General features: G+C 42.2%; 1 protein-coding gene across 3 annotated transcripts in view; it reads left to right on the top strand.

Moving 5' to 3' along the window:
- Nucleotides 1-355: 355 nt before the first annotated feature.
- cfap45 (cilia and flagella associated protein 45) overlaps nucleotides 356-16,299 on the top strand; it is a 45,890-nt gene continuing 29,946 nt past the window's right edge. The window contains exons 1-9 of one of the 3 annotated variants that reach the window (XM_034168055.1): nucleotides 356-519; nucleotides 5,452-5,556; nucleotides 9,441-9,585; nucleotides 9,670-9,840; nucleotides 9,912-10,090; nucleotides 10,269-10,398; nucleotides 10,488-10,634; nucleotides 12,192-12,305; nucleotides 14,698-14,891. In XM_034168055.1, coding sequence (XP_034023946.1) covers nucleotides 9,493-9,585; nucleotides 9,670-9,840; nucleotides 9,912-10,090; nucleotides 10,269-10,398; nucleotides 10,488-10,634; nucleotides 12,192-12,305; nucleotides 14,698-14,891 — 1,028 coding nt within the window. In that variant the 5' untranslated portion in view covers nucleotides 356-519; nucleotides 5,452-5,556; nucleotides 9,441-9,492. Of the gene's footprint in view, nucleotides 520-5,451; nucleotides 5,557-8,951; nucleotides 9,107-9,244; nucleotides 9,586-9,669; nucleotides 9,841-9,911; nucleotides 10,091-10,268; nucleotides 10,399-10,487; nucleotides 10,635-12,191; nucleotides 12,306-14,697; nucleotides 14,892-16,299 lie in introns of those variants that run through there. The other 2 variants (XM_034168056.1, XM_034168054.1) reach the window with 2 other exon arrangements.

Genomic DNA, 16,299 nt, shown 5'->3' with positions numbered 1-16,299 from the left:
ACCAAGCTCCGCCCCTTTTCTTGTCTATTTTGCCCCCTCCTACCTACCGGCACAGAAAACGCCCACTTTGAAGTGGCACCGAATTCTGTGACCGTCGAACTCCATTCTGGGATTCCAAAATCGCTCACACAAACGAGTTCGTCACACAGACGTAAATGAAAGAGAACGCAGTGCAGAGCGTTTTGTTTACAAATGCTGGTTCACCACATCAACCACGGCCCGTTTGATTATGAATCAGCGGAAGAGAACAACAGCGTCTCCTAGAGTCACAGAATTTGATAGTCACAGAAATCGGCGAAACACCTGTTAACATGTATGTATGCGTTCCCTTGACAACATACAACAAACCTTTCCGTTTTTTTCTCGGTGCGTTTACGAATTTCTAAAAGTTGATTATCTGTGACAAATTTCGAACGAACTGTTTATTTGAGGTCTTCAAGTGTTTTGTCAAAATAAGAAGCATTAATCCTGAGCTAATTGTAGCTCCTGTTCTGCTGTCGTTGAAATCTGCGGATCATGGTAAGTTTCAGACTGATAAAAGACAGAAGTACAGCTAAATGTGAATTACATGATTAAACGCTATTATCACTAGTGCATGTCTGTTGAATTCAATTGTACATCAGTTGTTGATATCACCAGATTTAAGGCAGAAAATTGTCTAAGGCCTTGCACATAAAATATGAAATTATTGAAGATAAATGTTGTCAGTATGTATATGGTAAAATGGACTGCATTTATATAGCGCTTTTCCATCTGCATCAGACGCTCAAAGCGCTTTACAATAATGCCTCACATTCACCCGATGTGCTGTCCTGCAGTAAATGTTGCCTTAAGTGTTTAGCTTTTGTGTAACATGTAGTTGTGTATTAATTTTTGATAGGTTCAGGCTGTAGATTTTTGGAAATCTATTTTTGGAAATGCCATCATGTGTAAAGTGGTTTCTAGTATTTTGTCCATTTATATATATTGAGGATCAACAATATTCTCAAGGTCGGTCCAGAATCCACATTCAGATCTGGATCACCTCCAGTATTCAGTGGGGTCTTCCATGCCCTAATATCTATCTGTGGTGCAAATGTGGTGAGAATCCATGAAGTAGTTTTGACGTAATCCTTCAAAGCCTATATAAAGTGAAATCTTGATCCAGAATCAGCATCCAGATCCACATCATCTCCAAAATTCAGTGGAGTCTTCCGTGCACTAATATCTACCTGTGGTGCAAATTTGGTGAGAATCCATGAAGTATTTTTGACATAATCCTTCAAAGCCTAGGCCTATATAAAGTGAAATTGATCCAGATCCAGATCACCTTCAAAATACACTGAAGTCTTCCGTGCTCTAATATCTATCTGTAGTGTAAATTTGGTGAGAATCCATGAATGAGTTTTGACGTAATCCTTTCAATGCGTATATAAAGTGAAATCTTGATCCAGAATCCAGATCCAGATCACCTCCAAAATTCAGTGGAGTCTTCTGTGCACTAATATCTATCTGTGGTGCAAATTTGGTGAGAATCTGTGAAGTATTTTTGACATAATCCTTCAAAGACTAGGCCTATAAAGTGAAATCTTGATCCAGAATCCAGATCCAGATCACCTTCAAAATTCACTGAAGACTTCCATGCTCTAATATCTATCTGTAGTGTAAATTTGGTGAGAATCCATGAATGAGTTTTGATGTAATCCTTCAAAGCGTATATAAAGTGAAATCTTGATCCAGAATCCAGATCCGGATCCAGATTACCTCCAAAATTCAGTGGAGTCTTCTGTGCTCTAATATGTATCTGTAGTGCAAATTTGGTGAGAATCCATGAATGAGTTTTGATGTAATCTTCAAGCGTATATATAAGTGAAATCTTAATCCAGAATCCGGATCCAGATCACCTCCAAAATTCAGTGGAGTCTTCCGTGCTCTAATGTCTATCTGTAGGCAAATTTGGTGAGAATCCATAAATAATTTTGATGGAATCCTTCAAAGCATATATAAAGTGAAATCTTGATCCAGAATCCGGATCCAGATCCACCTCCAAAATTCAGTGGAGTCTTCCATGCTCTATAAGTATCTGTAGTGTAAATTTGGCAGAATCCATGATGTTTTGATGTAATCCTTCAATGCGTATAAAGTGAAATCTTGATCCAGAATCCGGATCCAGATCAGCTCCAAAATTCAGTGGAGTCTTCCGTGCTCTAAGTATCTGTAGTGTAAATTGGGGAATAAGTTTCATTACAGTAGAAGTCTTTCTGAAAGCGCAGTAAACTAGGTTTAATTATATGATTCCTCTTTGTTATGTTCTTCAATGCCATATACCAACACAGTGCAGAGTAGCTACCTAAACTCTGTGAGTGAGATAGATTATCTCGTCAATAGCTTTACATCCTCATTGAGCACAACTTTGGATGCTGTAGCTCCTCTGAAAAGAGAGCCTCAATCAGAAGTGCCTGACTCTGTGGTATACCCACAACTCGCAGCTTAAAGCAGATAACCCGTAAGCTGGAGAGGAAATGGCATCTCACTAATTTAGAAGATCTTCATTTAGCGTGGAAAAGAGTCTGTTGCTCTATAAAAAAGCCCTCCGTAAAGCTAGGACATCTTACTATTCATCACTAATTGAAGAAAATAAGAACAACCCCAGGTTCTTTTCAGCACTGTAGCCAGGCTGAAAAGAGTCAGAGCTCTACTGAGCCGAGTATTCCTTTAACTTTAACTAGTAATGACTTCATGACTTTCTTTGCAAATAAAATTTAACTATTAGAGAAAAATTATAACCATCCTAATGTTGTGTGTTGGGGGGTGTGGCTGATGTTTTGGTGTTCTTTTCTTTTCTTTGCTCTTCAGGTGGCATGAGAACGATTTGTCTGTGGAGAAGGTGCTGGCTGAAGAATCCTCACCCTCATCAACATCATGTGTAGCACCTGTGACTGGTGCTCACATGCAACCTTAAAGACTTTCAGCTGAAGCAGATAATTGGATGGCGTTCTGCATTTAAGGCATGTGTGATTCAAGCAGAAACTGCCGGGAACTCGACCTGTGATGTCCGTTTGTGAGACGCTGAGGACCGCGCCTGGGTTTGACACATCGAGCCCGTGAAGCAAGGAAGGGTGAGGACACTTGCTGTCAGCACACATCAAAGGAGATTAAGTGTTTGACTAATTGTTGATAGTAACTTGGTGTTTTGTTACGCAGTATACTGGAATTGTGATGAGAATTGTGCAGCTGCTTCTCACTGCTGTGGCTGTGCAGGATAAGTGATCCTCCACCTGTGTGAGAAGCTGCTCATTTGCATAAAGTTTAAAAAATACAGACCTGAATGTGTTGCTGATAGCGTGTGTCTTTTGAAAGATATTGTTGTAACTGCTGACTTACCCACCTCTTCTTGCTTCACAGGAGTCAGTTTGGTCGTGTCGACCCGGGGGGGTGTTTGTCTGGTGGTAGTGGGTCCAGGAACGCCGGGCTTCTATCCTTTTGGGCGCTTAAGAGCGTGCCAACAGTCACTCCACCAGAAGGACGTTGTTTCAGTTTTGTACACATTATTATGCACAGGTGAACAATAAATTGTTTCTGTTGTTGGAACCGCTTTCTGGTTATTTTTAGCGCTGGGTTCTGTCTGACGCAGGTCCGCTCCTCAACCCGCGTCGACACATAAACACCTAAAGACATATCTTTATGTTCGGCTCGCTTTCAGTAATGCTGGTATTTGGTTAGACTCTTTCTTCCAATTGTTCTGTCTGAGTATTTTCATTAGTCCACTTCCTCCAAACCATCAACATGTCTATTGACCCCATTCCTACAGGCTGCTCAAGGAAGCCCTACCATTAATTAGTGCTTCGATGTTAAATATGATCAATCTATCTTTATTGTTGGCTATGTACCCCAGGCTTATTAAGGTGGCAGTAATTAAACCATTACTTAAAAAGCCATCACTTGACCCAGCTATCTTAGCTAATTATAGGCCAATCTCCAACGGTTACTTTCTCTCAAAAATTCTTGAAAGGGTAGTTGTAAACAGCTAACTGATCATCTGCAGAGGAACGGTCTATTTGAAGAGTTTCAGTCAGGTTTCAGAGTGTGTGAATTTAAGTGAAATCTTAATTCCAGAATCCGGATCCAGATCACCTCCAAAATTCAGTGGAGTTTTCCGTGCTCTAATATCTATCTGTAGTGCAAATTTGGTGAGAATCCTTGAATGAGTTTTGATGTAATCCTTCAAAGCGTATATAAAGTGAAATCTTGATCCAGAATCTGGATCTGGATCCAGATCACCTCCAAAATTTAGTGGAGTCTTCCGTGCTCTATAAGTATCTGTAGGTTAAATTTGGTCAGAATCCATGAATGAGTTTTGACGTAATCCTTCAATGCGTATATAAAGGGAAATCTTGATCCAGAATCCGTATCCAGATCCAGATCACCTCCAGAATTCAGTGGAGTCTTCCGTGCTCTAATGTCTATCTGTAGTGTAAATTTGGTGAGAATCCATGAATGAGTTTTGATGTAATCTTTCAAAGTGTATATAAAGTGAAATCTTGACTCAGAATCTAGATCCGGAGTCTTCCCTGGCCTAATATGTATCCATGGTGAAAATTGGTGAGAATCTGTGAAGTAGTTTTGACGTAATCCTTCAAAGCCTATATAAAGTGAAACTTGATCCAGAATCCGGATCCAGATCACCTCCAAAATTTAATGGAGTCTTCCGTGGCCTAATATGTATCTGTGTTGAAAATTTTGGCAAAATCCATGCAGTAGTTTTGACATAATCCTGCTAACAGCAATCTTTCAAAGTTTCTATAAAGTGAAACTTGATCCAGAATCCAGATTTGGATCCCCTCCAAACTTCAGTGGAGTCTCCCATGGCTTAATATCTATCTGTGGTTAAAAGTTTTGTTAAAATCCGTGCAGTAGTTTTGATGTAATCTTGCTACAGATAGACAGACATTGGCGCTCCCTTGTTTTCACACAGAGTCGCCACCAGCAGATCCAACATGGATCTGTATGTTGATTTGACACTGGATGCCCTTCCTGACACAACTCCACATTACATGGAGAAATGTGTGTGGGGTTTAAATTGGGAACCTTCTGCACTGAAACCCTGGTGTGTAGAAAGCACCTTGCAAGGCAATACCCTAACAATCAGTGTGTTTTCTGAATGGGTGAATGTAAGGCATCACTGTAATGCACTTTAAGCATAAAGGTGATATATAAATGCAGCTCATTTATCATTTAGAATGTATCACAATGTTTAAAATGACAAATATAGCATAAAGTATTGTAAATGTTCTATGAATTGATGGTTGAGTCTCTTGCACAAGAGCAAAGACGGCTCCTCAGGCTGAAGGTCCAAGTGAAATACTCGTCAATACCGCAGGCTGGTTCTCAACTCTGAGGTGGATGATGGCATGTTGGGCAAATAATAATATCGTAATGGACTAACTATGTGTGTGCTTAAAATCCCCCCAGTCAGGAAAACAAAAGGGACTGCACTAAAGGACAAGGATCATATCCGGAAGAGCAACCCATAGAGCCATTTCCTGACATCAGCAAAGACCGGATTCAGTCAGTCAGGTATTCACTGACAACTCCAACACTCACTACTAAAATGAAATCTTTTGCCAGGTGTTGTGGTTTATGTTTCAGTGCTTAGGCAATGCACCATACTTATGGCTATGCAAATCCCAGAGGTTTCGCATTTATAAAGTGGTCGTTATCCTTCGCCAGCAAAATACAAACTTGGTCAATTAAGTGATTGCATCCTTGACAAATGAAGCATGTCTAAAAGGTGGAGAGGTGATGGACTGCAGATTTGAAAGGTGGGCTTTTGACCAGAGTATCTTCAGTTCCCCATTGTTAACGAATCTCTGTGATGATGTTTAGAGGGCGGGTGAAGGAGCAATCAGGAGTCAGACAAGTGATGCAGAGAGATTTATTTTTGGTTGAAGCAGAGATCAGATGTATCTTTAGAAGTCGGCGATACAGCATGCAGTGTATCCGCCAAGAGCCTTGCCACACCCCCCACCCCCAATTCCCAGAGACTTGTTTTAAGGACCTCAGCCATAACAGAAGAAGAGTCATAATACTGATATGGTCTTTAGCTAGTCAGGGCCATGATTGGTCCTGGATTGATCCTGTCTGTTGAGGCTTTTCATGTTTCAAATCCTGCAAAATCTCGGAGAGGTCGCCGCGCTGCGAGATCTCAGTAAAATTGAGAACTGCATTGATACGCTCTGATCACGCTTCACTTTAACCGCTGTACACGGACAACACAATTAACATCGCACATAAAACTATTTTTATATTGTGCCTAAAACTCTTGTGAATATATTCTCTGGGTTTTTAGACGTTGTTATTGCGTTTATTTTATGTAAACATGCGAGAATCACAGGCTGTCTCTCCGTTATTTTCAATGGGAGCTGCTGTGAGCTCCGCTCGCTTCCTGTTCATGTCGTTCTGGGGGAAAGTGAAGTTTGCTCTTTAACGTCTCTTGATTACTGTTCTTTACAACACTGTTTGTCCTCTTTGTTCCAGACTAATATATATAATATGTCTGAAATTCGGTTTGCGCTTATTAAATTCCACGCAGATTAAACATAGCAGACACGGATTTTTTGATATCATGTTTTAGCAAGTTTTCAGGGTATCATGCGGCAGTCTCTTATTAACGTGATGAAAAGCATACAAAAATGACATTTTTTGTAGTACGTATAATATTAATTTACAATTGTCATCGTTTGGATTCTCTATGTTGTTTTGACTGCAGTGATTCTCTGGCACGCAAGGGATTATGGGATACGTGAAAACCCAGAATGGCTGATTGATCCTGTCTATGGCTGATGCGGAGACGATTCATGCATTGTTTCTTCTAGATTGGACGACTGCAATGTTGTATTTTCTGATTACCGCAGTCCAGCATTAGGGGGCTCCAATTGTTCAAAATGCTGCTGCCAGACTTTTGACAGGAGCAGAAAGTTTGACCACATGCACATATTTTGGCATCTCTTTGCTGGCTTCCTGTCCATGTGAGATCAGATTTTAAGGTTCTGCTTTTAACCTCAACTTTATCTAAAGTCTGGGTCTTTTAGTGAAGCTTAGGACTAGTGGCCAGCGATCACCTTAGTGTTTCTTCTGTTTTACTTGTTGCTTAATGCTGACAAATTATACTGTATTTGTTGTCTTTCTGCTGCCCGATTCTGTTTTTTTTTTTCTCTTTTTGAGATGCGGCATCATCCAGAGATGGGAGTGGGTGTCTTCTTCTGCTGGCCTTCTGTTCTGTGCACCAGCATGGACTCCCAAAATTTCCTGTATATTTGTATTGTCAATTGTGTCGGTAGTACGGTCCAAGCAGAGGATCACTCCTTTTAGTCTGGTCTGCTTGAGGTTTCTTTCGCAAATCATGAGAGGGAGTTTTTCCTTATCACTGTCGCCTGTGTGCTTGCTCTTGGGGTTGGTAAGGTTAGACCTTACTTGTATGAAGCACCTTGATGCAACTTTGTTGTGATTTGGTGCTATATAAATGAAATACGCATAAATTGAAATTGAAATGGGATGTTTAGTCATAAATTGGAGAAACACAAAGTGTTATATCAACAAAAGACAGGAGGATGACCCTGAGCCGGGCACATCCTGCTCTACAGAAATGAGGAAAACATACATTTTTTTTTCCCTATACCCATCAGTGAAGTAAGGTCTTCAATCCCCATGTTGCTCCTGGGCCCGGTTTCATAAAGCAGTTTAATCTTGTTTAGTTGAATAAACTCACTTAGTTGACTAGTTTTTTGACATTAGTTGTTACACAAAGCCCTTAGTTGGCTGAAGTTTCATGTTGCCCGACTAAACTTTTTAGCCAGGTACAGAGGAGATTAATTTTAGTCAATAAAACTTCAATGTCCACTTGATGGAACACTCAAAAGCACCCCTACGTCGCTTGTATTCCTTCAAAAGGAGAGCTTCTCTGCTTTTGGCCATGGTTGCAGCAGACAACTGCCATGATGTGTTAGTGACAGTTCTCACATGAGCCATGAGCGTCGCTGTTATACTGAGCAGCATTGTGTGCACAAAAAGGCTGATGAAAGTGTAGAAGAAGAAAATGAAGAGTGAAACTGCTAGGCTAAAGCACCTTTCGCGTTGGCGTATTCGTAGAGCTGCGTATTGCAGCATTGTGTTTCATTGAAATATGCGCGCGTACGCAGCCTTTTTCCGTGTTCGTTTCATACTTGCAGCTGCGTGTGTTTGCTTTTTTTAATGTGCACACGGTCGCGTGTACCTTGCCGCTATTTAAACCCAGTCCACTCCTGCCGGCTGTGCAGAACACATCACTGCACTTGGAAAACAGTGAACTGTATCATGAGGTTTTTACAGTTTCATTACTGCCACGATCAGGGCGTTTGATGAGCGCACCGATATGCAGCGAGTGCGCTTTTATTTTAAAGTCACAGGTTTGATCAGACACACACACACACACACACACACACACAGAGAGAGAGAGAGAGAGAGAGAAACAAGAGTGAGAGTGAGGGAGAGCGCACGCAAGAGAGAGAGCGAGCGACCGACCTGCTGTTTTTGTTGTGTTTCTGGATTTCTGAGTTGAAGTTCGATTCCCTGTTCTGAACACACAGGTGCTGTGGGCTGTGTGATCATGTTCTCATGTTCTCCAGCTGACGCACTCAGTTTTTGGTTGTGTACAGGAGCGCCATGTTGCACAGACTTGCATACAGTAATGCTGTGCTGTGCAGACCTGCTTAAAACTGTCCAGCGTTCTACGCCAAAGAAAATTAAACATGTTTAATTTCTTCCATCCTACGCGCGTAGTCCTCAACATACTGCTGCGTAGGGAGCAAAAACTCAATGTAGAGCTGCTAAAAGTGGCCGTAGAGCTGCTCAACTCAGCGTAGACGATACGCCACAATGAGCAGCTCTACGAATACGCCGATGTGAAAGGGGCTTAAGTGCTAAGCATGTCGTTCTGCAGTTCATATGGGTCCATAAATGCTGATAAAGCCAGTTAATGAAACAAAGGATAGTTGATGACAGTGACTACCCTGGGAGTAAACAAAACTGTCACGCATGGAGCCGTCTCTCGGCAACGGCACCGTTAAGCCCGTGAAACCAGTCGACTAAGGTAAGACAGCTAATCTACAAGTTTAGCCATTGACGTGAAACGGTGATTAGACGGATAATGTTGGGTGACTAACTGTAGTCCACTAAGACAGTTTAGTAGACTGAAAGATTAGATTACTTTATGAAACCGGGCCCTGCTGTGCAGTTGAGCACCTTGAATGGGACCTTGACATCTGCGTGTGTGTGTGAATGGGAAAATGTAAGCCATCATTGTAAAGTGCTTTGAGTGTTTGCATAAAATAGAAAAGTGCGATTTAAATGCACTACATTTATTTTGAGGGATAAACCGAACAAGCATATCTGACAAACTATCCCATAACTTGCCACTTTGCCAGGACTCCACATGTAGATCCTTCAGGTAGGTCCCAGATTTTGTCTTCTGCAGAGATGGAGCGCATCAGAGCAGCATCCCGGCTTGCCAGTAAGGAGGCAGAGGCAAGGAAGGAAGCTTTTCGAAGAATGAAACAAGAAGAAAAAATTGTAAGAAAGTTGCAAAACATTTTAAAGATTTTAACTTAAGTTGCAAATTAACAACAAGAGAGTAACACCTCACATCTTCTCCAGAGACTAGCAGAAGAGTGGAAGCATCAAATTAATCAAGCGGACCTGTCCCGTAAAGAGAACGCAGAGCTGAGCGAGCTGGAATTAGAGGCCCGGGACAAAGCACAGCGTATCTTGGAGCAGGCAAACATGATGTCGATGGAGCAAGACATTGAAATCCAAAATCTCAACAAGGTAACCAACAGAACACTTGTCAGAACTGCTTATATGTGTGAATGCTGATAATGCATTTGCGATTCCCTCAGATGATTCTTGGTGCTCAGTGCCAAGCAATTCGTGATGCCCAGATTACAGAGAAGAACCAAATAAAGGCAGAATGGGCAGAGGAGAAAAAACGCCTGGATGCTATGCTGGAACAGAACCGCCAGAAGGATTTGGAGATGATGTTAGAGAAAGAAGAGCAACAAAAACAGCAAAGAATCAGGTGATCAGACCTTTGTAGGGACATTCTCTCACAAAGCTATTTTAAAAAATGAAATAAGATCAAAATTTGCCCTTTCTGAACAGCATCTGTTTTTGTCATGATCTCAAAACTAGCCATTAGACTACTCGTGAAATGTGTAAAGCAACAAGCTTTTATTCAGGATATTTTTACATTCTAGGGGAAAGCTACAAATTTTGCAGCAGATAGAACAGCACTCTGAGGAGAGGAATCGAAAAAAAGACCTAAAGGAAGTGGAAAAACTGCAGACACAAGAAAAATTGCAAACACTGAAGCTGACAGAATGTGCGGTACAGAAGCACAAGTTTCATACTGTCATATAGAAATTACATATACAGTACACTGGTGTGGGTCTTTATTTTCACCACTAATTCTCCAGGAGCTGGAGCAAAAACGAATGTATCAACAGCAGCTGCAGCGGGAGATTGAGCGCATTAATGCTGAGAATATAAAGTTCAAGGAGCAGAAGAAAGAGGAGGACAAGCTGGCTGACATCAGAAACATGCAATTCATTCTACAGAAGCAGGTAACAGAAAAAATAAATACCAAACACACTAGGGCATTTTCATTTGAGAAACCCTCAGAGATCAGAAAAATGCTCTTTAATGCATTTTAGGGCCCGGTCACACGGCGTACGGTGATAGCTGGACGAAGGAAAAAAGTCACAAAGTTACAAATCGTCAAGAAAAAGTGGACAAATGAGGACAAATGAGCCTGCACTTCTCCCATCACCGAAAAGCCTGCGAGTCCAGAGTGCATAAAAGAATGAAATAAAACCGAAACTAACAAAAGAAAAACGAAGCACACAGCAACCTTGACGCTTTAAACAAAATCAAAACAAAACATTCATGATGACATGACTTGACAGTATCAGACCGAGCATCAGCCTGTGACCATTTCTGCAGCCAATGTGCGCTCTCCACAACACCTGCAGGTGCGAGAGTTGTCTTGACAACAGGTATGTCTTCACAAAAACGTGTGCGCACAACCGTTCCAGCGACGGACGGTATGCTAACATGCGTAAATATTTACAGTAGTTGATAAAACGTTCTTGCCACCTATTGTTTCTGTATGACAACTTTGGTTTTCATCCCACACATGGATGAGTCACGTTCAGCTCGTTGGATCTTTAGTTATTGATCTGTTCAGATATTGTCAATGTTCGTGCAAGACGTCGGACTTGGGAGGTTGTATGAAGTTGGATGAACGCTCACAGTACGGGAACTACGCAAACAATGAGGAACCGTTAAGACAGAAAGAAAAACAGATTACGGACGAATTGAAGTTGTCATCGGGATTCGGTCACATTTTTCAACAGTTTGAAAATTATGACAAAGCGCCAGCTACAGGAACGAAGCTGGACGACGGTTAAACAAAGTCTCCGAAAATCAACATAAGTCCAGATTTCTTGTTTCGTTTTGGCTTCGGTGTCCTTTGTTAGTGCCGTGTGACTGGGGCTTAACACATTACTAGCATGTTGCTGTGGATCCCCACGGACTCTAGATTGGGTAGCATTTATAAAATAGGTAGCTGACATTTTTCAAGGGTGGTAATAAATTTAATACATTTTTGTGTTCCACTGCTAAGCCCCTGGCAGTGTACAAGCCAGGCTGAATGGTATATAAGTTGTGTGCCTGGAAAGTTCAAATTTCTTTTTTAGTTTTCTGAAAAATAAAGGACACGCCATGCGTGTTTAGATGTAGAAACCATCCCTCTTTATTGCTTTCGACTCAATTTCTACAATAGATGATTTACCTCTTCCTCCTAGAATGGCGTGTGAGTCCAGAATGTAATTATCAATGTCCATTGTTCACTGTTGTTAGCTAATATCCCTAATTTCTCCAAAAATATTAGTCCTATCAACTTTCTGTTTTCCGGCGTTCTTCCTTGACCCAAAATACATAAGCATACCAGACAGCAAATGTCAGCTCTCCCCAGTTTCTACATGATTGAAGAAATACACACGCATACACGTACACAGAGGCCACTTGGCTTTTAATATACAGAGTAGATGCACCAACTTTATCAATCACTGCAATGTGCACATGTATGTTTTAAACTAAACTATGCATTATGACTGCAGAAGCAGGAGGAACAACATGAAGCAGAGCAGTATCGACGCAAGAAGGAGAAGGAGCTGAGGCTCGCCAGGCTTTTGGCACAACAGAAAAGAGCAGTTGACTACCAAGCTGAACAGGTGAGCCATAAAGCCATCCCTTTATTCTGAAAAGCGGTGACGGTGATACCTCTTCACCCCAATTATAGTCAGATGAGTAGAGCTCACTGGAGCATGTTTGCCAGCTCTCCATTTGGACTGGGTTGCGGAAATCAGTTTTATCATGTGCATGTCCTCAGACTTTTAATTGAGCAGACTGTTTTTGAGTTGTTAATAAAAAAATGACAAAAAAAGAAGTCAACACATTCCACACAGAAATTGCAGACGGTGTGTGTGTGGTCGAGCGATTTTCTGATCTCAGTGTTGTGATTAGAGTGGTCCGTTGTGGTATGGGAGGACATATTCATTGTTCCTGTGAGCTCAGACGTTGCAACTTGGAATGACATCACGCCTGAGTTTAACGCGTTACAATTTCCACACAATACCACAATTCTGAAAACAAGCTGGAAGCCTCCAAGATTTCTGGAGTATAGAGCGTTACAAAAACATGCAATCCACCAAAGAGACCTCATGGACAGTGATGCCGACTCTAATCTGACCACTTTTTTCAGTAACAAGTAATCTAATGTAATCTAATCAAGATTACATTAATCTTTCCAAATCAGTAATCAGATTAAAGTTACTTCTCCAAGTTACTTTGCATTACTATTATTTTTGTATTGTGTGTCGATCGCAGCATTAAAACTCCCATGAGCAGGAGGAGGTTGGGTTCGACTGAACTGCCTACTTCGCCCACTTTCAGTGAGCTGCAAGCCTTTCAACTGTGTTTTTGTGCAGCAGCTCCAAGTTGAAAAATAGTTGTCTCTCAAAGTGCTTCCACGCTCAGAACTATGGTTTTACGAAGATATTTTTACACTTTTTTCCTTTAAAACCCTGTGCCGCTCTGTGTGTCCTTGCTAAAAACAGCTGCACACTTTTTTCCACCCAAATTCACCTAAACTCTCATAAAACTTTCTTACCACTATGGCCGACCACTTGCAATAATAACAGTAATAATAATAATAATAATAATTTCAACAACTAAAATGTTTAGAAAGAATTCAGATGTTCGAAAAATATTAGAAAGAATTCAGTAGTTACATTTATAAACAATGTTGTGGTTAGAAATTGTAAGTTTTACATTTACAGTGCTGTCAGTAATTAAATATGAGGTCAAAAAAGATGTCTTTATTTTGCTTTTTATAAAACAAGTATTTATGTTCATTGAAGAGAAGAAAGGGTGACTATAAAGTGAATATTGTCATTTTCATGTTGTGGTGGCAGGAGGTGTTGTCGTCAGCTGCTGAAAGTAACTAATAAAGTAACTAATAATCTATGTTACTTTTAAACTTGAGTAATCAGTAAAGTAACTGAGTTACTTTTTAAAAGAGTAATCAGTAATCAGATTACTTTTTCAAAGTAACTGGCAACACTGCTCATGGAAGAGGATGGATGGCACAGAAGGAAGCTTTCTACTTATAACTACTCAAGATCAATTGCACATTTTAGAGTGGGCTTTTATTGTAGCCAGTTCAAGGCAAACTAGTGCAATAGTCAAGCTGTTAAATCAGCATATGCTGGTGTCACAGATCAAACGGTCCCCCCTAAAAATTGGTCTGCCCTGCCTTCACTGCACATGTGTCATTTGAGAGCTCAGCAGCTCGTCTGAGACAGTCTCTTCACCCAAAGTGATCAAATGGATTAATGGGATTTTTAACCATCACATAACAAGGTAAAACCTCTTAAATCATTCTACATTCAGTTTTAAGAAGAAACTAGGCGATAATGTGTGAGGCTTTGAAATGATGGATGCGCAGTGAATGCAACAGCTAGCAGCTCGTGTAGCTGCGGTGCTCTGATCACTTCTTCCGTCTTTTATGATGAAATAATGCTGAATTTATGTGGAATGATTGTTGCACAAAAGCTTCAGATATCTTTCCCTGAGATAGACGATGACTCCGACGAATCCGTGAATCATGGCTGATGACTCGTGCGCATTGAAGGCAGGGCGGACTGATTTTTAGGTGTGACTGTTTGATCCCACCTAAAACACTGTGGCATCAAGCACATAAATACATAAAAATAAAACAGGCAAGTCCCCCCCCACCCCCAAAAAATTAATCATTTTCCAAAGAATGACCTAATATTTTCATGTTTTTTTTTTGTGTTTTTTTGTGTTCTGACTTCACTTGTTTTTGTGGGCCAGACCTCAAACATACAGTAAATGTGTTTTCCAGGTTACCCAACCTACTGAAAATGTTTGGTTAAAGCAGGTTTAAAGCAGGTTTGGTCGTTTCATTAGTCTCTTGAGCATATGCCATGCTAATCCTTGGCACAGACAGTAAAAATATCATTCTGTGTGGAGGTGACAATGTTTTTGTTGCTTATTAATAATATTATGAACATCTTAATTTTGTGTCTGTGCTTCTGGTAGGATGAACTGCGGGCTCGGAGAGCTCAAGACAAGAAAGAAAGAGAATGGAGGAAAAAAATTAAAGAACAGGCTGAGAAGAAAGCAAAGGATGACGCCATGTTGAAGACTGAGCGATTAGAGCAGGTTAAACAGAAAGAACACTTCCTGTCACTGGAGGCCGGAAGGGAGAAGGCAGAGTTTGAGAGGGTGCTGAAGTAAGAAGCAGTATGCATTTGTAGTACATGCAGTTAGTATTGGTGTACATGTTGTCTTACATGTTGTTGGGGATGTTGTTGGGCGGTGGAAGGAGTACTTCGAGGATCTCCTCAATCCCATCGTCACGTCTTCCGAAGAGGAGGCAGAGACTGGGGACCCAGAGGCGGACTCATCCATTACCCAGGCAGAAGTCACCGAGGTGGTTGGAAAGCTCCTCGGTGGCAAGCCTCCTGGGGTGGATGAAGTCCGTCCTGAGTACCTTAAGTCTCTGGATGTTTTGGGACTGTCTTGGCTGACACGCCTCTGCAACATCGCGTGGCGATCGGGGACAGTGCCTCTGGATTGGCAGACCGGGGTGGTGGTCCCTCTGTTTAAGAAGGGGGACCGGAGGGTGTGTTCCAACTATAGGGGGATCACACTCCTCAGCCTGCCCGGTAAGGTCTGTTCCAGAGTACTGGAGAGGAGAATTCGACCGATGGTCGAACCTCGGATTCAGGAGGAGCAGTGTGGTTTTCGTCCTGGTCGCAGCACACTGGACCAGCTCTACACGCTCCATCGGGTGCTCGAGGGTTCATGGGAGTTCGCCCAACCAGTCCACATGTGTTTTGTGGATCTGGAGAAGGCGTTCGATCGTGTCCCTCTGGGCACCTTGTTCGGAGTGCTCCGGGAGTACGGGGTCCGGGGTCCTTTGCTAAGGGCTATCCGGTCCCTGTACGACCGCAGCAGGAGCTTGGTTCGCATTGCCGGTAGTAAGTCAAACCTGTTTCCAGTGCACGTTGGCCTCCGCCAGGGCTGCCCTTTGTCACCGGTTCTGTTCATTATTTTTATGGACAGAATTTCTAGGCGCAGCCAGGGTGTAGAGGGGGTCTGGTTTGGGAACCACAGAATCCCGTCTCTGCTGTTTGCGGACGATGTGGTTCTGTTGGCTTCGTCAAATCAGGACCTTCAGCGTGCACTGGGGTGGTTTGCAGCCGAGTGTGAGGCGTCCGGGATGAAAATCAGCACCTCCAAATCCGAGGCCATGGTTCTCGACCGGAAAAAGGTGCTTTGCCCTCTTCAGGTCGGTGGAGTGTCCTTGCCTCAAGTGGAGGAGTTTAAGTATCTCGGGGTCTTATTCAGGAGGTGGCTCGGGCATTTTTTCCGGATGCCCCCTGGACGCCTCGCTGGAGAGGTGTTCCGGGCACGTCTCATTGGGAGGAGGCCCCGGGGAAGACCCAGGACACGCTGGAAGGATTACATCTCTTGGCTGGCTTGGGAATGCCTTGGGGTTCCCCCGGAGGAGCTGGGGGAGGTGTGTGTGGATTGGGAGGTCTGGGCGGCTTTGCTTGAGCTGCTGCCCTCGTGACCCGACTCCGGATAAAGCGGAAGAAAATGGATGGATGGATGGATGGATGTTGTCTTACAATG

Source organism: Thalassophryne amazonica, chromosome 4 (assembly GCF_902500255.1).
Source record: "Thalassophryne amazonica chromosome 4, fThaAma1.1, whole genome shotgun sequence".
Lineage (NCBI taxonomy): Eukaryota > Metazoa > Chordata > Actinopteri > Batrachoidiformes > Batrachoididae > Thalassophryne > Thalassophryne amazonica.
This window is presented reverse-complemented; position numbering and strand designations above follow the sequence as displayed.